Genomic DNA, 21634 nt, shown 5'->3' with positions numbered 1-21634 from the left:
GCTACTTTCATGTCTGTTACTTCTAACAGCTATCCTGAGTCCACCCAGCTTTCACTCCCGTAAAGCAAAGTTGGTATGAAAAAAAAACGATGTAAAAATAGTTTCACCCGGGAGCTGACTTCCTTCTTACAGAATACTGCTGATCGCAACTGCGAGCTCACTGCATTAGCTTTACTGCACTTCGATTCAATCTCACTTACTATATTACCATCCTACGAGAACACACAACCTAAATACTTGAAATTATCTACCTGTTCCAGCTTTGTATCACCAATCTGACATTCAATTCTGTTGAATTTCTTACCTACTGACATCTATTCAGTCTTCGAAAGGCTAATTTTCATACCATACTCATTGCACTTATTGCAAGATATTAGACTGCAGTTTTTGTCACAATCTGCCATTAAGACCAAGTCGTCAGCATAGGCTAGTGAAGTGAATCCCTCCCTGCTACGTTATACCTTCCAGCACATGATCCATGTAAACTGCGAACAACAACCCCTGTAAGTACCCCGAACCAAGAACTCATTCTACCATCAATTCTCACTGCAGTCCAATTGTCAGCATAAATGCCTTTGATTGATTTTAATAATCTACCCTTAATCCCATAGTCCCACAGTATGGCGAGCATTTTTTCCCTTTGTACCCTGTGATATGCTTTCTCTAGATCTGCGAAATATAAACACAACTGTCTATTCCTCTCGTAGCAGTTTTCAGTTACCTTTCGCATACTGAAAATCTGATCCTGACAGCCCCTCTGTGGTCTGAAACCACACTGGTTTCATGCAACTTCTCTCAAACCATTCATCGCACCCTCCCTTCCAAAATGCCAGTGAATACTTTGCCTGGTCTACTAATCAGTGAGGTACCTCGATAGTTGTTGCAATCCTTCCTGTTCCCTTGCTTATAGATAGGTGCAATTACTGCTTTTGTCCGATCTGAAGGTACCTTACCAACACTCCATGGTAAATTTATTACTCTATGAAGCCATTTCATCCCTGCTTTCCCACGATACTTGAATACTTCACAATTTTAGGTCTTTTGTTCTATCGCTGCTGCTTAATGACATTGGAGTTTATTTACCATCCTTTTCCATTTCCTCAAGCTTAATTTCCCCAATATAATTCCCTCCACCTCTCCAGTGATTCCCTGGAATCTATTATGAGTTCATCTGAATTACTCAAAACACTGTTCATTTCCTTTTTCCCTCCATTCCTAAGATCCTTTATTACTGTCCAGAAAGGTTTCCCTGCTGCTTAATCTAGCCTTTCCAGGTTATTTACAAAATCTTACCACGACTTCTTTTGGGTTCAACAACTATCTGCTTCGCTCTGTTTCCTTAATCTACGTACAATTCCCTGTCAGCATCGGCCCTTGTTTGGGGCCATTTCTGATAAGCCTTCTTTTTACGTTTACAAGCTGCTCTCACTTCATCATTTCGCCAACATGTTCGCTTTTTCCCGTCTTTACACACACACGTTCCTACGCATTCCCTTGCTGTTTCTCCTTCAGCATCCCTGTATGCCACCCATTCTCTTTCTATATCCTGAACCTGGTTACTGTCCATTGTTCGAAACTTCTCACTACTCATATCCGTGTACCTCTGTCTAATTTCCTCGTCCTGGAGATTATCTACCCTTATTCGTTTGGAGACAGATTTGAGGTACTTAGTTCACTACAGATCAGATAGTGCTTTGTATCATCAAAAAATCCCCGAAAAACCCTTAAATTCCTAACAGACTTCTGAAAATTCATACAAAAAGTGCAAAAAAGGTGTTGATGGAATGACTTTATTGAAGTTGGTGGGTTTTGTTCCAAGAAGTGGCTGCGCTTCACCTTCCATAGTTTTCTTGCAAATCAAATCCTTCATGCGTTTACCTTGTGGACCGGAATTCCGACATGATTAATGACATGGCAAGAACCGCACTGAACTCAAGCAATTACCGCTGCTTTTTAGATCCTGAAACGAAGGCGTGTATCAGAATAGTTAGGCCATTTTAGGTTGCGAATTTAAATGTTCTTTACATGTCTGCTGTACTGGATATAGTGGTTTGTTCCGTTTCTTTGATGCTTGTTATCGATTGCAATATTTACTTTGCAGACGGCACGTGGAAGAACGATGTTATCAGTTTCTATAAATACATTGCATCTTGAAGTCTTCTGAAAGTGTATACCTTCGGTATGATTTTTGTTGGGAAATATACGTTCTGGTTCGCACTGGTAAAACACTAACACGGCCAACAAGAGAGTACACAGTAGATGGGTCGAACTGTTAGATACATGCCAGTAGTAACTGAAGTTAGTATAAACTGTTGCAGCTGCAGATTGGCCATTCTTGCCAAGGTTGGGCATTGCTGCTGGGATATGAATTACTGATGATTTCCGTAAATTATATGTTAATATTTATTTCTTGACTATTGTTGACTTCTGATTAAACACAATCTTAAAAATCTCTTCAAGAAGAGAAAAAATATGTCTAATCTTCTAAAAAACACAGATAAAAGTGTGGGGAAAGGGTGCTGAAGCATGAAATAGAAAGGAAAATGTTGCAAAGTAATCTCACAAAAAAGTGCAAAAGGTGCAAAAAATTGTGTTTATTTCGCTTCGTCTCATGCCCTCAAATACATATATTGACCTAGCTGTGTGAAAATAGCTATACTTTTGGAAAGAAGCGGCACCTTAAAATCCTTTCCCTAGTTATAATCTTGATATTTTCATTGCCGGGAAAAGTTGTTTCCAGTCCTAACAAAAATTCCTGTCCGGAGAATCCAATTTTGAATATTCTTTTGGTGTAAGTACAGATTTTGTATGAAAAGTGTTATGTCTGTCGTCGAACATCACCTCCGGTTGTGATAGTCATTTGTCTGGCGCCTCGTGTTTGTAAACAAGTTCTGTCGCCATGGAGCGAAGGACCTCAGGTGAAGTCATTAGTAAGTTCTTGCGTAATAATACTTGGCTTTTACTTCGCAAGTTTCTCTTGTACAAATATAGATTATTTGGGTTTACATTGGGGTGATGGTGGTTCCGACCGTTGCCTACGCTATAATACAAGGCCTTGAAATGCACTCGTGGAAACGGGTTGCTTCCTAGTTCACCATTCAGCCGCTAGGATCGCGTTCTCGCCCCCTTGTATTCGCATGGCCGTATATGTCAATAAGTAAATTACATCCTAAATAAAAAGAGCTGAATGTTTTTGCGAGTATTGACAGTAATTTATTCATAGAGCGGTGCTGCATTGGCTTGGATATGTCACTGAAGTTTCAAAACTTTTCTTCTGAGGGGCTTCTTATCAAGTTTCAAAACTTTCTCTCTTCTACTTGAGTGGCTCAAAGCAATGTTGTCTAACAGAGGTATCATAAATTTTCATTGTAGAAAAAGAGGTGGTTTGTCGCCTTTATACTTCCCACACTTAATTTCACTGTTGAACATGTCTTTCGAAAAAATAAACGTACACCTTTTAGTAACTCTCTTCGGGGCAAGTACTGCGTAGCGGAAGTGACAAATTCCATCGTTCATTGCAGAAGTGCCACAAACGATTTTCGGTATCTGAGGGCTCCTCGATCTTGAAAACGAATAAGACACAATGTTGGACTTTGAGTAGCTGGAGAACAGATATGTTCTAAACAGCCTTTACAGTCTGTTTTTTTCTTTTGCCACATGAACCATAATGTCACTGTATTCCGCTTGGCGTCTTAGGTAGCTGAAGAAGAGCTCGATGCCATAGCTCGTTAGGTTCCCGGCAGCCCTGAATATGGTTTTCCGTGTTTTCCCATTTTCACACCAGGCAAATACTGGGGCTGTACATTAATTAAGGCCACGGCCGCTTCCTGCCCATTCCTAGGCCTATCCTATCCCATCGTCGCCATAAGACCTATCTGTGTCGGTGCGACGTAAAACAAATAGCAAAAAAAAAAAAAAAAAAAAAAAAATGCATAATGCAAATGTATACTTATGAGGTATTTTACGCAGGCCACAGTGGACGGGGTAGTCAAGATCTATGCCTGATATATTTCTCTCTTGATTCCTTTTTACTTTCTCTGAATGCCTTTTAAGTTTCTTAATATATGACAGGAAATCATTAATTAACCAACTGAGGAGTTCATCTTCAGTACTAAAAGGTGGTTTTTCTTTTTTTGCTAGTGACTTTACATCACACCGACACAGATAGGTATTATGGCGACGATGGGATAGGAAAGGCCTAGGAGTTGGAAGGAAGCTTTTTTTTTTTTTTTTTTTGCTACTTGCTTTACGTCGTACCGACACAGATAGGTCTTGTGGCGACGATGGGACAGGGAAGGGCTAGGAGTGGGAAGGAAGCGGCCGTGGCCTTAATTAAGGCACAGCCCCAGCATTTGCCTGGTGTGAAAATGGGAAACCGCGGAAAACCATCTTCAGGGCTGGCGACAGTGGGATTCGAACCCACTATCTCCCGGATGCAAGCTCACAGCCGCGCTCCTAACCGTACGACCAACTCGCCCGGTTAAAAGATGCGCGTTTGTTCTCGTTCCTGAATATGTCCCATGTGAGGTGTTGCAGACGTTATGCGCATTGAACAATTTAATAAAATGCTCCATAAAACAAATGGCTTATTTTAAACTGTGTTTTATGCTCTCGGGACAAAACCACCTCCATACTTTACAAACCAGAGATTGTTTCAGGTGAAAATACAATATTTTTAGCTCTTGCTACATTCATTTTCGTGAAATTTGTTGGGCAAATTATTTTCCTCGTTGGTTTCCTAATTTAAGATTTCTGAGTTTGAAGATGCCTCTCAAATGATCGCCGATCACGGTAGAATAGTTTTAAAAAAGTCCAGTGACAAATTTTGGGATCGTCCGATTCTTATGACGTAACTCGGATCAAAACTTAGGAACAGAGGCCTAATTTCATCAGCTTGAAGTCGTATCTCATGCGTAATACTTCCTCTGTATAATGTTTCGAACATTCACTGGAAACCTGTGAAACGAAATTCCACTACCTTTAATTTCTCATGAATAAACCATGACTGGAACTGCGAATGCTTAACATCAGACAAATACATAATACATTCACAACCAACTCAGTTAATGAACACGTTTAAAGGCGCGAGCCTGGTAGACAGGGGGCAAGATAGCGATCCTAGCGGCCCGGCATTGAACTTCAGTGTAACCACTTCCATAGCGTTTTACGGGCTCTATTTCCAGGCCTTGTATTATAACGTAGGCAACGGTTCAGACCCACCGTTGGCAGCCCTGAAGGTGGTTTTTCTGTGGTTTCCCTATTTCGCACCAGGCTGTACATTAATTCAGCTGAAAACATTAATAGCGCAACATCAGACCTCTAGCAAAAATAAAATAAATTTTTAAAAATATTATTTTCTCAGCTAGATAATATTAATTGCCCAATTTTGAAGGAACTCTTCCAGCCAAACTAATTTTCGTTCAAATCTGTTCAAAGAAAGAAAATATAGAAAGAAATAAGCTAACTGGATTAAATCCACTCATATATATTTAACAAAGCCGAGCTTTCCGCCAAATTACATTGGCCTTCGTAAGGGCATGTGAAGGTCTGTCACCGACAGTGAGCAAAGACATTCTTCGAAGGAACGTAGAAGTCACAACCAAACTATCCGGCCGTGGATTCAGGAATCAGGGAACGTCGCGCTGTGCCATGGTGGTGTTATGCATGTATTTCTGGAGTACAGGTCTCCATGTATTTGATAACTTGAAGCCGTCTTATATTTGAGGGGCCAAGGAAGACGGCTTCAAGTTATCAAATACACGGAGACTTGTACTCGAGAAATACTTGCATCACACCACCATGGCACAGCGCGACGATCCCTGAGTCCAGTTAGTGGGAGGCCGTGGATAGTATGATCATGACTTCCACGTTCCTTCGAAGAATTTCTTTGCTCACTGTCGGAGGCAGACCTTCACGTGCCCTGATAAAGGCCAATGTAATTTGGCGGAAAGCTCGACTTTGTTAAATAAATATAACTGGCTTTAATCCAGTTCATATATTTCTTACTTTACTTTAATACAATGAGCCACGAAAAAGTACGTTAATTAAGTATTCATCTTACTACAACAGGACTTAAGAACAATGCACATTTTAAATACTCAGTTTTTATTATAACTGTCATTATAAATGTCATTTATCTCATTAGTTTCTTTATGTATTCCTGTTATATATACTTGTACTCTCAAGCTGAAAATGACACCAAGAACGGTCGAAACATGTCCTTTTATATAATATTTCAGACAGATCATTTATTAAATGGTAACAACTTTGTGTTGAACAGGTGGAACATATACTTATAAATTCGTGTTACGAATTGTTTATATACAGCTACACAGAGAAACATCGAATCATGGATTTTTAAAGAAATTTATTTGGCTCTAACTGTCCACACTCACTTCAGATAGTTTACAGTCAAATATTATCCCCAGATATGTTATTCTGTCGACTTGCTCCATGGTAGTATTACAAAGATAGATTTTAAATGCTGAAAACATGTCTTAGCAGACAAAGTAGGGGTCCTCGTACTACGAAAAACGTAAAATTAAGCAATTTCCTCAATTATGCCGAAAGTTGAAAGGCTAAAGGTCCCGGAGTAGTTTAAAATTGAAAGCCTTAGAAAGGTCTATCTAAATAAAAAATAAAAACAAAAAATCACATCCGGCCTAAATGCAGTTCCGGAAAAACAGCCTAAAATCGCGTGTTTTTTACTCGTTTTCTTTTTTATTAAAATCCTTGCCAAATTAACTTATTTACTTTATACTTTCTGTAAAGTATTCCTTTGTTCAATGCCCTCAGGCGATTTTCTGATTTTTTAAAAAAAATCCACACCGAACGTAGTTATAAGGGCAAAACTCTGCATTGACTCACATTAGCGCTCGTAGTGGTGCTCAAGTGAAACAGTGCATTAACTCACATTAGCGCTCGTAGTGGTGCTCAAGTGAAACAATGCATTGACTCACATTAGCGCTCGTAGTGGTGCTCAAGTGAAACAATGCATTGACTCACATTAGCGCTCGTAGTGGTGCTCAAGTGAAACAGTGCATTGACTCACATTAGCGCTCGTAGTGTTGCTCAAGTGAAACAATGCATTGACTCACATTAGCGCCCGTAGTGTTGCTCAAGTGAAACAATGCATTGACTCACATTAGGGCTCGTAGTGGTGCTCAAGTGAAACAATGCATTGACTCACATTAGCGCTCGTAGTGGTGCTCAAGTGAAACAATGCATTGACTCACATTAGCGCTCGTAGTGGTGCTCAAGTGAATCAGTGCATTGACTCACATTAGCGCTCGTAGTGGTGCTCAAGTGAAACAATGCATTGACTCACATTAGCGCTTGTAGTGGTGCTTAAGTGAAACAATGCATTGACTCACATTAGCGCTCGTAGTGGTGCTCAAGTGAAACAATGCATTGACTCACATCAGCGCTCGTAATGGTGCTCAAGTGAAACAGTGCATTGACTCACATTAGCGCTCATAGTGGTGCTCAAGTGAAACAATGCATTGACTCACATTAGCGCTCGTAGTGGTGCTCAAGTGAAACAATGCATTAACTCACATTAGCGCTCATAGTGGTGCTCAAGTGAAACAGTGCATTGACTCACATTAGCGCTCGTAGTGGTGCTCAAGTGAAACAGTGCATTGGCTCACATTAGCGCTCGTAGTGTGCTTAAGTGAAACAGTGCATTGGCTCACATTAGCGCTCATAGTGGTGCTCAAGTGAAACAGTGCATTGACTCACATTAGCGCTCGTATAGTGGTGCTCAAGTGAAACAATGCATTGACTCACATTAGCGCTCGTAGTGGTAGAAAAAGGCAAACTGTTAACATAATCACGGCCGACTTGATGCGTCGCTCTAGCTAGCTCCTTACCGGCCTTGACAATCGGGTCCACGCACTGTAATCGGAGTAGTTACACAGCTCGACACGTGGCGCTGGCGGCCGACCTATTTGCGGTAGAAATGCATACTTCTTTATGGAAAATATATTGACTTTCATTACCGTTTTATCGTAATTTAGAGTTATGGAGAATGTTACATAGGTTAATACTGTTAAAATGATTAATCCTAAAGGTTACTTTCGTTGAAATTTGCCAAAATGATGTCGTGAAATGAAACTGCGGGGAGATGACAGTCCAGCTGACGTTCTGATATTGACTCTGATTAACGATGAATCTTAATTAGGGAATAAAATAGTATGTTACATTGACTGATATTGTTAAAATTATTAATCGTAAAGGCTACTTTCATTGATATGTGCCAAAACAACGTCGTGAAATGAAACTGCGGAGGATGGAGTAGTCCAACTGACGTTCCTTAATTGTGAGGAATAATAGTAATCGTTTTTATTATCATGGCATTTAGATACATAGCAGAACTTACCACAATACTTTTGTCTTCTGCTGTTAATATTGAGGTTAAGAGTCATTGTTCAATTAGACTTTTAAAATTCTTCAAGCGCTGCTCTCAGGAAGGGGGCTGGACAAAACATGAAAGTCTTACTTTTTCCATATTCGTTGTATGCATAATATAAATATTTTGACTCAAACACGTTGACAATTTTAATGTCAAAATATGTAGTTTTAGATGACATTTCATCCATACCTTTAACTGGAATATTAAATACCGGACAAGTTGGCCGCGCGGCGTGCATCTGTGAGCTGTCAGCTTGCATCCAGGAGATAGTGGGTTCGAACCCCACTGTCGGCAGACCTGGAGATGGTTTTCCGTGGTTTCCCATTTTCACATCAGGCTGTGCCTTAATTAAGGCCACGGCCGGTTCCTTCCCACTGTCAGCCCTTTCCTATTCCACCGGCGTCATAAGACCTATCTGTGTCGGTGCGACGTAAAACAAATAGCGAAAAAAAAATAATAAGAATTTTAAATAAAAATTCAGTGAGAGAAAAAGTATTTTGAGTAAATAAATTGTAAATTGTTCTCTGCTCGATGATGATGCTTGTTGTCTAAAGGGGCCTAACATCTAGGTCATCGGCCCCATTGTTCAGGTAACAACACTTCATACGTTGGCCTTACCGTCATAGCCGTAGTGATTCTTACTTGTCAATGTTTAAATGTTAAAGTTCAGATTATCATGGATAAAAATATGTTCTGTTGCTGTCATATGGCAAATATGACACCTCTTAAAGGACTATTCTATGAAAGAAGATTCATGGATAAAAATACCTGATTAGCGTAATTAGCTGCCACTCCCGGAGGCCCCGGTTCGATTCCTGGCCCTGCCACGAAATTCAAAAGTGGTACGAAGGCTGGAACGGCGTCCACTCAGCCTTAGGAGGTCAACTGTGTAGAGGGGGTATCGATTCCCACCTCAAATATCCTCGAAGTGGTTTTCCATAGTTTCCCACTTCTCCTCCAAGCAAATGCCGGGTTGGTAATTAACTTAAGGCCACGGCTGCTTCCTTTCCTCTTCCTTGTCCATGCCTTCCAATCTTCCCATCCCCAACACAAGACTCCTGTTCAGCATAGAAGTTGCGGCCACCTGGGCGAGGTACTGGTCATCCTTCCCAGTTGTATCCCCCGACCTGCAGTCTCACGCTCCAGGACACCACCCTTGAGGTGGTAGAGGTGGGATCCCTCACTGAGTCCAAGAGAAAAGCCAACGCTGGAGGCGTAAACCAAGTAAGAAAGAAAGAAAAAGAAAGAACGAAGGTAAATACCCGAAATAGAAATGGAAAACTAAGATGAGAGTGCTACCTGCTTTTAGCCGCTCCGTAGTTTTGACCTGGTCTACAGAGAACTCGTGAAATTATAGTGTCCCTTTGCTCTTCTTATTTTCTTCTTCGGAATACAAAAAAGCCACACAGCAATATACAGTATATTCGAATATTTCCTCACACAGTTAAAGAAAAGCAAATCACCACACCATTGAAAAACTAATTAGCGCATAAATTAAAATCCTTGTTCAGGACGAAGTTACAGCGAGAAATCACTTTGTTTTTGTTTTCATAAAATTTCTCCTCGAAGTACAAAAAGGCGCACAATAATGTCACAAATTCCAAGGTTTGTAAACACAATTTAAAAAATATAATCACCATACTACACAATAAAAAAGAAACTCACTAGCACATAACTATCAGATCTCAATATCAAGCCAACAAGCACCTCATTGCGAACACATTGCCAACATGAACGACAGCAAAACCATATAAATAAAACTGGAAATGCGGCAATTTGCGGTATACAGCTTCCTGTCAGTGGGTAGTAGGCCAGCGCTCCAGCGGCATAACGGTGAAACGTTCCAATTACAGCTTTATGCTGGGCCTCACAAGCGATTGTCAAGGACGGTATAAGGAGCGCAGCGAGGGATCCAGTCGGCCGTGACATAATCGACCGGATAACAATGATTAAGAAATGGATTGTAATTTTCAGGAATAAATAAAGAATCTATTCTCACACTTTTTTATTATATTTTATGTATCTAAAATTAGTAGCTCACATCCCTGGGATGTTTTCAACATTAAGTTGCTTCCCTGAAGGGATAGAACTGTGGATTTTATCTTTATGAATGTATTTATGTATGAACGTATCAATTTGACGTTGTTCAACATACTTACTTTTTATTTCTTTTCTCTTCCAGGCAAGAAGCTAGGACTGTGCAGCAGGAAGACTCCTGACCTGGACACTTGTCTCAGGAACAGACTCCAAGTCCTTATTCCAGATGTAATTAAAAATGGTGAGCTTTATATCATTCTCGAGCAAGGGTCATGTTTTATTTTCAATGGAACAATGACGAGAAATTCGTTGTTAACAGAACCACAGGCGTAACGAATGCGATACGTGGCCGGCTGCAGTAATATAAAAAATAAATTGAGCCCCCTCAAATAAATTTAATAAAAATCTACTATTAAATTGTTTTTATTCCTTCCCTGAAGGGGGAGGCGGGCCTCCTAGACGGTGACGCCGTCTCTCAGCCCAGGATATTTTTATCGGAGAAGGTGAGATCGTTGTCGGTCGTGGCGTATACTAGGAACTGTCCCGGAATTCGCCTTAGTGCAGGAGAATGGAAAACCACGGAAAACCACTCTCAGGACAGCCGACGGTGGGAACCGGCCCTTCTCCGTCTCCCGAATGCAGAGGCGTAAAGCCACGGTAGACCCTTCCGCTGCTCGGTTGGTTGGTCGGAGGCAGAGTCGTCGGACCAGCCGAAGCCCACTCTACAACCTCCGACCATAAAACCCATCAATAGCACATACAAATATAACTATAGCAGACACTTTAATACAGTCTATATCCATTTAATATCTATATAAATAAAATTGTAGGGGGTCCGCTGTCTGTAATTTCTTTTGTTTTGCCAATTTTTCAGATATTTATCCGTTTTAGGTCAACTCAAGACCGAATCGGTGGTTTTTACGTTTCGTGTCTGTTTGTTTGTCTGTTTGTCTGTTCCACCATCACGTCGAAACGGCTGGATAGATCTCAACCAAACTTCATATTTAGGGTATACTCATCCCGGGGAAGGTTTCGATATGCATATCATTTTAAAATCTTTGAATAGACGGGGGGTTTATAGGAAAACCAGAATGTTTTTTTCACCATCACGTCGAAACGGCTAGATAGATCTCAACCAAACTTCATATTTAGAGTATACTCATCCCGGGGAAGGTTTCGATATGCATATCATTTTAAAATCTTTAAATAGACGGGGGTTTATAGGAAAACCAGAATGGTTTTTCCACCATCACGTCGAAACGGCTTAATAGATCTCAGCCAAACTTCATATTTAGAGTATACTCATCCCAGGGAAGGTTTCGATATGCATATCATTTTAAAATCTTTGAATAGACGGGGTGTTTATAGGAAAACCAGAATGGTTTTCCTCCATTTTCTCTTATACTATTGATTTTCTGTAAACTTCGTTTACCGTACGTGAAACGTCTCTTCATTATAAACAACGTTCGTTATGTTCATAATTTACCTTACTCTTCACATGACGGAGAAATTTACAATTTTCTGCTGGTATCATGCTCTGCATTTAGTGACCGACAGACCGACAACGAACCTACAGGTTACCATGGCAACGTCTCTGACTGCATGCGAGTAGGGAAGTAACGTATTGACATTTTCCTCATCATGCTTTTAAATTCGTGGTTGTTCCTTGGGTAGATGGCAAGAGAGGCGTCAATCGGCTCATCTGCGGGATATTGGCGGAATATCGTTGGAGGTTATAACCGCCCTCGAATAGATTAATAACACCATTAGTCATCTTCTTATTATTTGTTTACCTAAGAATCACTGGACCTAAATTTCTCCTCTGTTACCGCTTTATTATATCCATAACTCACACTAGCATAATTTATTGAGGGGCACTTGATTTTCCAATACATTCACTTGGCATTTACATATTTGTCGTTATCCGGCTGTCCTCAGTTATAATCCATTTTCTATTAGTTTCAACTTTCTTAACTGTATTATTTTCTTCCTTAATTACGCCGTATGTACGCGAGTGCTAGAAACTACTGGATGTATTTCCACCAAGATTCGTATTTAGAATACACCTGTCCTTGATAGGTTTTAGGGCAAATATTGTTTCTAAATCCCTGAACTGACTGGGGGTTTATACGAAACCGAAACAGTGATTTTGCACTTCCACAAAATATACACAACCAAACTTAATGGAAACCTACCTACCTTGGTAGAAATTAATTTCTAAACCTTTTTTCTCATGTGCATCATTTCGATACGAGGATTAATAAGGGAGATTTCATTAACGGACCGTTTTTCTGTACAAGTCCCATCGGACTTAACTCACGAGCGGGTGCGTGTAAAGCGTATTCCTTACAACTTGAAAACTACTGAAGACATTCGAACCAAAATTTATATTTAGCATCCACCTGTCCAAAGGTAGGTTTTAAACGTAAATAACATTTCATGTTCCGGAATGGACTGGCGGTTTATAGGGAACCGAAATGGTGATTTTACTCTTCCACAATATATACAGAAAAAGACCAACCTGACTGGAAATCGAACAAACGTGATGGAATTCCACCTCTAAACCTTTTTTTCATGTGCATTTTTTCGTCAGGAGGATTAATAAGGGAGATATCATGAATGGTCAGTTTTGCAGGTTAAGTCCAGCGGACATAGCCCAAAAGGTGTTTTACATGGAGCAGATTCCTTATCTATATAAATCAAATCGTAACGGCAGTGTGCCTCTACACTGACTATTTTGGCGAAATTTTCGTACAGCTTTCCGTTTAAGGGGTAATAATGACCATCTGCATAATTTTTTGGTTTAGTTTCCTGAAAGTCCTAATTTTTACCCGCCTCGCCCAAAATCCAGATTGCGGCATAATCTGCCAGAAGAAAAGGAAGATAATTGAAATTTGACAAAATGATACGTTTTAGCCTGTAATGAACGGAAAACTAACAAGATCATTACATTTTTCACTTTTTATCCCCGAAGAATATCGAAATATGAAGGCAATTTTAACGATGGTGCACACCTTCGGAAATTCCTATCACATAACGGATTGCACAATCTCCGTTCAATTTGGAATGATCTACAACTTTGGTCTTATGACTTTTTGCCGTATCTGTATCCCTTTTACGTTTGATTTTTCTCTATTAATCGATGTTAAGTCAATTTGGAATTTTCACATGCATAATTCGTACTTTTGATTACTTATATGAAATACAGAATCATCAAACTCTTCACGAAAATTGGCCCACCCAGTAGCCATATATGAGCCAAATGCTATGTACGTAGCTGTCAAATAATTATCCGAAAAGTAATGTAATGTGAGATAATCTTACAAAAACTTTACCCTGTTCCACGTTTCTAACTCAATCTGACCCAAGAATAGACGACATATCATAAGACCAGCCATTTAGGCCACTAAATCCGGCGTGTCTTATGGTATAATCCTTTGTCGACATGACGTACGTTTAGTAGCAGTTAATCTGTAAATGAAGGTCTTCAATATTGTAAACATGCATATACTTTCGTATGTCGATCTATATATATTCACTGATGTCGATTTGTAGCGATCGAGAAAGGGTGGGTCTGCTATTGTAATCAGTACTCCCCACACCGACTTTGGCTGGCAGTAGGAAAGGGTTCCTTCTCCAACTCCTGTGTAATTGTCATTAATAAGAAAGGCCTAAAATTGTAATGAATAGTTCACTTCTCGATTTGACTTGCAGCAGGCAAGTGAGCATGCAGTTTTGTGTAAAACTCCCCTACCCGATTGTGTTTGGCAGTAGGCAAGGGTGCCCGCCATTATAAAGAAATATCCTCATCTAAAATGTGACTGGCATTAGGCATAGTGGCCTGCTATTTTGATGGAAACTCACCAACTTGGTGTGACTGGCAGTAAGCTGGCTGGCAGTAGGAAAATGGGCCTGGCATTATAATGATAACTGCACAACTCAATTTCGAGTGATAGTACGGTAATTGCCTCCCATTATAATAAAGTCTCCTCAACTGTAATCTGTCTGGAAGTAGGAAAGGGGGGCTGCCATTTTAACGAAAACTCCCCAAATCGATTCTGTCCGCGTAGTAGGCAATGGGGCCTGCAATTATAATGTAAACTTTCCAACTCGATTGTGAATGGCAGTAGGCAAGTGAGCTTGCCGTTATATCACAAATCCGTAACAAACACTTTACATTGGAAACAACGTACGGGGACCTTCCCATGCTCTTTCTCGGATAACGCTAAGAGACATGCAATTTTAAAACAATCTTATTTACTGCATGTACACTATTTACTTCGATATTCGAATACAATGTAGAATACCGTAGCGAAGCACGGGTACATTCGCTAGTAACCGATAAAATTACAAAACTAATTAATTAATTAATCAACTAGCTGCAGTGCCTGTCGTTGACGGGACAATCATATGGCATATCTAACTCCTCAGCTATTTCCCGTCAATATCCCAGCATGCTGTTTTACTCGGGGCACAGCAGTAATCCCATCTATCGGAGATGAGTGGCAGCAGAACAGACAAATCACACCACAACAATGGTCAACGTAATTTTATTTGTAGATCAGTTTTATGAGCTTTCGATATTGTAGGAAAATCACATTGCGGTAAAATGTATTAGACATAAATTATCGGGCATTTAATTCTACATCATTTTAGGCGTTCCCCTAATCTACCATTTCGCTCAGTGTGAATAAAATTATTTACACCCTAGATTGTAGTGCTTCATTTCCCAACTTTAGATACCGATTTTCATTAAATTCTGTTCAGGCATTTTCTCGTGATGCGCATACATACATACAGAGAGACATGACGGAAAATTAAAAAGTCCATTTCCTTGTTACTGAGGACAAGACCGATACAGAAATACCAATTTTTTAAAAATTCGGATCAATGCACAGACAAAACTCTTATTATATATAATTTTGAAAGTTATTTTATAGGGACTGAAATACAACGTATATGAGTAATGTTCCTGTATTTTAGAAACAAATGTGAGTACAGTAACGTTTTAGAGAAACTGGAACTTGTGGCGTACTTTTTGTGATGCAAAGGCATTCGATACTGAAGAGGCTGACTTCTCCAAATCTGCCTTGGGTCACAGCTAGGGCCCGAATGTTTATGACCTAAAAATGTTAGAAATATGTAAGCATTTATGACCTAAAAAGTATTAAAATATGACAATAAATATGACACCAAAATTTTTTAAATAACATTTTCGAAATTCTTCAAATTTTGCCGCTGTTTAAATTAACATTGTATTGTAAATATACTTTTAGAAGCTAGCACATTCAATAATAATAATATTTCAAAAAAGGCTTTCACAGCCGCAGATCTGGTTCTATTCCTGTGATTTTAATAATAATATTAATAAATACGTATTAATATCAATTTTTATTATTATACGGTATTTCGAATTTATTTAATTATGGTACTCAATCCAAAGGTAACTCTCGACTCTGCAGAGAATGAAATAAATGTTACATTTTGATAGGCGATCACAAATAATTACAATAGCAAATTGCATATATTAAATTTTTCAAATACGAACGATCTTCTATTTTCACGCAACATTCACTTGTAAAGGAGAAAAGACCACTCAATCTTATTGGGGCATATTTAAAATACAACCTGTGACAATAAAGTTCGGTGAATAGTCCTGTACTATCAACATAGATGAACAATGCACGACAGTGACCTTACCGTCCTTCGAAATAGTCCCCTCCCATAACTATGCACTGCTAAGATCGGCGATACATGTCCTGGAAAATTTGCAAGAAGACTTCCTTTTGGATGGTGCTCAAAAGCCTCGTCACGTTTCGTTGGATGTCAGGAATATCGTCAAATCTCTTTCCTTTCAAAGCGAGTTTGATGCGCGACTTTTCGGCTCTGACCTTCTTCCGACGAGGGGACCCTGGAGAACGCCATTTCATGTTGCTTTGCCGTTTCGTTTCAGGGTCGTACCTGAGACACCAGGTTTCATCCTCAGTGACAATACAGTTCAAAAAATTTGGTGTCGCATCCACCGCTTCGACAAAATCCTGTGAAGCCTCTAAACGTGCCTGCTTCTGATCGTCAGTCAAGTGATGTGGCACAAGACGAGAACACGTTTTTCTCTTCCCTAATTTCTGGGTAACGATTTGTCGCACGGATTCACGGTTAATCTGCAGTTCATCCGCTATCAAGCGCATAGTTAATCGCCGATCGTTCGTGATTAATGTCCTCACCTTCTCAATGTTTTCGTCACTGACGGCGGTCGCCGGTCTTCCGCTACGGGGGTTGTCAGAAACACTTTCCCGGCCTCCTGGAAAACGGGTGAACCACTCGTACACACACTTCAAGGACGTGCTTGGTCTTCATAAACACGCACCAGCATCGCATGCGTTTATTTCGGTGTCTTGCCAAGCATAAAACAAAACTGTACATTTATCTTTTGATCATTCATGTTCCAGTTCGCAGTTCAGAACTAACTCACTAAACACGCACTGTGTCAAACAGGTCTTACACGGCACGCACGCGATGCTCAACTGCACAACGTTGGGAGCAAGTGGTCAAAACCTGCTGCTACGGAGGTGCAGCGTTGTGTGTCGCCAGTGTTACCGGGTCGACCGTTCTGACATCACCGAACTTTATTGTCACAGGTTGTATATCAAATCATTAGTGTTTAATTCAGGCTCACCTTTCTGTCGCTTTATACGCGTCTGACTCTTTCTATAGAGCTTACCCTCCTAATTCACATAAATATATATTTATAAGAAAGACAATTTTAAGAAATTACAGACAACAATAAGGAGATGTGAAAAATCCGTGTTTGAGACGATTGCAAGCAGGTATGCGAAAACGGGATAAAAAGATAAAAATATGACAAAAATACGAAAATTCACGGGGAAATATGGCCGTAATATATGAAAAATTACCGGAAAATGACAAAAATTTAAAAATCCAAAATATGGCTTTATTATGCCCGTGAAAATTTTAGTCACCGTAGATAAAATAATGCTTAAGCTATATTTTCCATGGAAATAAAATAAAGAAAAATATGATCTGTCATAAACATCCGGACCCTAGTCATAGCTATAGCGTGGATGTTGATGACCCAAAAAAATCACTGAAAATTATCTATAAAATGCCCTTAAATTTATGGGCTTGATACAGACATGTATGTGTATGTTTAGTCCTCAGCCCGAAGGCTGGTTGGATCCTCAACAGTTCCGCCATCAGCTGTCATAGATGGCCTAGGCATCACTGAAGAGGTGTACTAGGGAAATGAGGAGTGAGGTAGTTTCCCATTGCTTTCCTCACCGAGCCACAAGTTGCTATTACACATCAGTCTGCCAAGCCCACTGAAATGCATGCACCAACTGACCCTATGAGCAATATTTTCACACCATTCATAGCAGGGACTGGCTGCAGAAGGAATGGCATTACTAGCATTACTCATACCTCAGTCACTTTCATTTTGTCAAAGCTAAGGATAAAGCTGAGACAGGTCAATGAAAGTAACAAAATTGCTCTAGCCCATACCAGAAGACATAGTGCACTGTAAACACTAGGTCCTGCCAGCAAAGGCACAGACATAAACTCGTACATTTCTTGTGGTGTGTTAAAAAAATATATTTAATTTCATGACAAACATCTGTGATGGAATGAATGGATGACCACTAATCTTGGAAAAATCGGCCGTGTCAAGAATTTCAGATATCTTGGTGAAGTCATCCAGCAGAATGGATTAGAAGAGGAAGCAATTAATGTCAGGATGAGGAAGTAAGACCAAGCATACCAAATGACAAAGAATATCTATAATAAAAAATCTATGAGTATAGGGGCCAAGTTCCGACATTATAACACAGTTGTAAAACCTGAGGGATTATATGCGTCTGAAACTTTGACCTTAAGTAGTAAAGGTCAAGCTGACCGGCTGGAAGAAAGAGAGCGCAGGATACTAAGAAAAATCCTAGGCAAAAGGTGAGTTGATGGGCAGTGGCGAATGAGACCAAATGAGGATTTGTACAGCAAGACAGAACCTCTCACAGCGTCAATTAAGAAGAGACGGCTATTACTTTATGGTCATCTCTTGAGGATGACTGATGATCGACTAACAAAAAGAATATGGAATTTTATTCAATCTAAGGCAACAAGGTCGGGATGGTTCCAGGAATGCGAAAAAGATCTGAGGCATATTCGTATTTAAGACCAAGAAATTCATGACAGGAACGCATTCAGAAGATTAGTGAACAACTATCAAGGTTTCCAAATGGCATCAACTTCCAGAAGACGGAGAGGACCTTTGTCTGAAGAGCATAAACAGGCACTCGTTGCTGGGCCCAGAAGATACTGGCAGGAAGTCAAAGCCGGAACAAGAACAAGACCTAGACACTGAAATGAAGTTGGTTGTTACCACGCAGTCCATAGAGGCTGAACTCGATGTGTATATATATATAATAATTTCACAATCCCGTCTTATTTGTGTTGTGTATTTGAGAGAATGGTTTATAATCAATTAAAATACCTTAATAATTATCCAGGTAGTCATATTTTTAAAATCTATATTTAGGGTTTTGTCGTGGGGATACATTGAACTTTTAGCCATGAGTGAGGGGTACAATCTCATAATAGTTTTGAGAACCTGCGATCCAAAGCAACAACGATGAATTTGTCATAAAGTATGGGGGTATTTAAAACCAAATTTGTCTCATATCATGACCATAAGGGTAATTAAAAGAATATGAGAATATTTTTTAATTTTTTTTTTTGCTAGTTGCTTTACGTCACACCGACACAGATAGGTCTTATGGCGACGATGGGACAGGAAAGGGCTAGGACTGGGAAGGAAGCGGCCGTGGTCTTAATTAAGGTACAGCCCCAGCATTTGCCTGGTGTGAAAATGGGAAACCACGGAAAACCATTTTCAGGGCTGCCGACAGTGGGGTTCGAACCTACTATCTCTCGAATACTGGATACTGTCCGCACTTAAGCGACTGCAGCTATCGAGCTCGGTTTTTTAAATTTAGTATATTAATTCTGTTATATACTGTATTTCATTGATAATTCCTAAATTGTTGTGCACATATTTCATATTACATGGGAGTTCGATCCCTAGTGGTATCAAGTTTTCTATTGTTTCCTTCAGGTTTTCCTGAACTGGATCTGCTGCCTTCAGAGCCAGCCTACATCAAAGAGCTTCTAGTGCAGTACCGCAATGGAAACTGGACTGCCGACATGGCTCTCAAAAACACCAAGACCTACGGCATCTCCGGGGTGCAGATCCACAGAGTCAGGTAAATTGTTATACAGTGCTCTCATTTTACGAGAAAACTTTGGATCATTCTGATGCGGCTCTCTCAACTCCAAGTACAATTAGAATGAAACACAATATGCGCCAATAGACATGATGCAGGCTTTTGGGCTTATGCCGTGTCAAGAAAATAAGGTAATATTCTTTACGTTTCGCAGAGAACTTTGTTCTGCGTCTTCAAAAGAAAATCTCGAAAAAGCGAAGCAAAACAAAGTCACCTCCGTACAGGCCATGAAGGCTCTTGGAGGAGTGGAAGGTAAAGGTTTCCACCATTGTTAACCTCGGCACGTGATGAGGTAGAGTGGTTAGATCTACGCCCGGCCGCCTTTGCCCCCAGGAATTTACCTGGTACTCATTTTTGGTGTAGGCTGAGTGAACCTCAGATTCTGCGTCTTCAGAAGAAAATCTCGACTGTTCACGAGAAAAAAGCGAAGCAAAGCAAAGTCACCTCCGTACAGGCCATGAAGGCCCTTGGAGGAGTGGAAGGTAAAGGCTTCCACCATTGTTAACCTCGGCACGTGATGGGGTAGAGTGGTTAGGTCTACGCCCGACCGCCTTTGCCCCCAGGAATTAACCTGGTACTCATTTTTAGTATAGGCTGAGTGAATCTCAGGGCCATATGCACCTCCGGAAGTGGAAATATCGTTTCTTAAATTTTACGACTTCCTGACGGTGATTCAAACCCACGTCTTACCGGGCGAACCGAGCACGCCTTTACCGTCTCCGCCAGGCAGCCCCGTGTTCACGAGAAAGGTTTCTCAAACAACGAGGTTTGGATTTAGACGTTATAATAGACGTGGAAATGGTACGTTCTTTCGTCACCAGATGGCTCACCGGACGCCGTACAGCGTAGCGTTCGAAGCGGAAGCTGACGGAACCATCAGAATTAGTCCACGGCCGAGTGGATCCCTCGCTGCGCTAGCTAGCTAGAGCGATGCAACAAGTCGGTCGTGATCAGTCTGAGAGGGTCACATAGCATAACATGTATACACACATATGAAAGTATGACATTGACCCAAGCCTGGAATGAAACGTCTGGCGATGTGGAACGTACGAATTTGGAAAATACCGAAACGAAATGACAATAGTGAAGGGACAAGGAAGGGAAATAAATACCTGTGTAAATCCTTAATGGCTGGCAACCAGCTATTACTTAATTGATAGCCAGTGTCCCTGTTGAAATTGTTAGGATTTCTACGTATTTCTGCAACTTCCAGTATAATCCTGGACCTGTAGTGTCTAGCGTGGATAAGAGCTATTGCAACAGCTGAGCACGCTCTATAGTCGAGTCATGATGTGGTGTTCCAAGATGGTGTTCTGTGCTACACATTACTGAAATATGGCTAAGCATGAGCATGACTTACCGACAGATAAGAATATCGCTTTCGATGGAAATTAAATCTCATAATATTATCGACACTAAAGCGACACGCCACCGGACGAGGAAATGTAGCTTTGATTATAGTGTTGTTACGGCGAGTGTAATCTACTCGTAACTAGCATCGGCGAAGGGAAGATGAAACAATAGTACTGTGTAAAGACCGGTCTCCACTAATTAACATTTAACACCAACATGTTAAATTTAACATGTTACAATTGACCTGTATATTGTGATTGTGTCTTCCAATTGACTTTGCATGTTAACTCAGAATGTTGAGGTTAACACTTTTAACATGTTGGCGTGTTTTCCACTCCAAGTTGAAAACATGTCAAGTCAATTCGTTGCTCGTGAGATGTTGGCACAGCTTCGGCAACTTCCTTGCCGTTTCCATGTCAACAGATAGCCAAACGACGCAAACGACGTAGGATTATATTTACAACACTCCGCAACACTCATTCTCTTTGTTAAATACAGTGCGCGCACGTGTGTCGTTCTCTCTGCACTATACTAA

At 40.4% G+C, this 21634-nt stretch overlaps 1 protein-coding gene across 1 annotated transcript in view; it reads left to right on the top strand.

The window, feature by feature from the left end:
- The window catches only part of LOC136885576 (protein takeout), a 47590-nt gene that overhangs the window by 11572 nt on the left and 14384 nt on the right, over nt 1–21634 (top strand). Inside the window, exons 2-3 of the mRNA XM_067158227.2 lie at nt 10596–10691; nt 19578–19725. Of these exons, the coding sequence (XP_067014328.1) occupies nt 10596–10691; nt 19578–19725 (244 nt within the window). The remainder of the gene's footprint in view (nt 1–10595; nt 10692–19577; nt 19726–21634) is intronic.

This window comes from Anabrus simplex, chromosome 14 (assembly GCF_040414725.1).
Source record: "Anabrus simplex isolate iqAnaSimp1 chromosome 14, ASM4041472v1, whole genome shotgun sequence".
Taxonomy (NCBI): domain Eukaryota; kingdom Metazoa; phylum Arthropoda; class Insecta; order Orthoptera; family Tettigoniidae; genus Anabrus; species Anabrus simplex.
The sequence above is the reverse complement of the archived record's forward strand: the minus strand, read 5'-3'. Positions and strand labels throughout refer to the sequence as shown.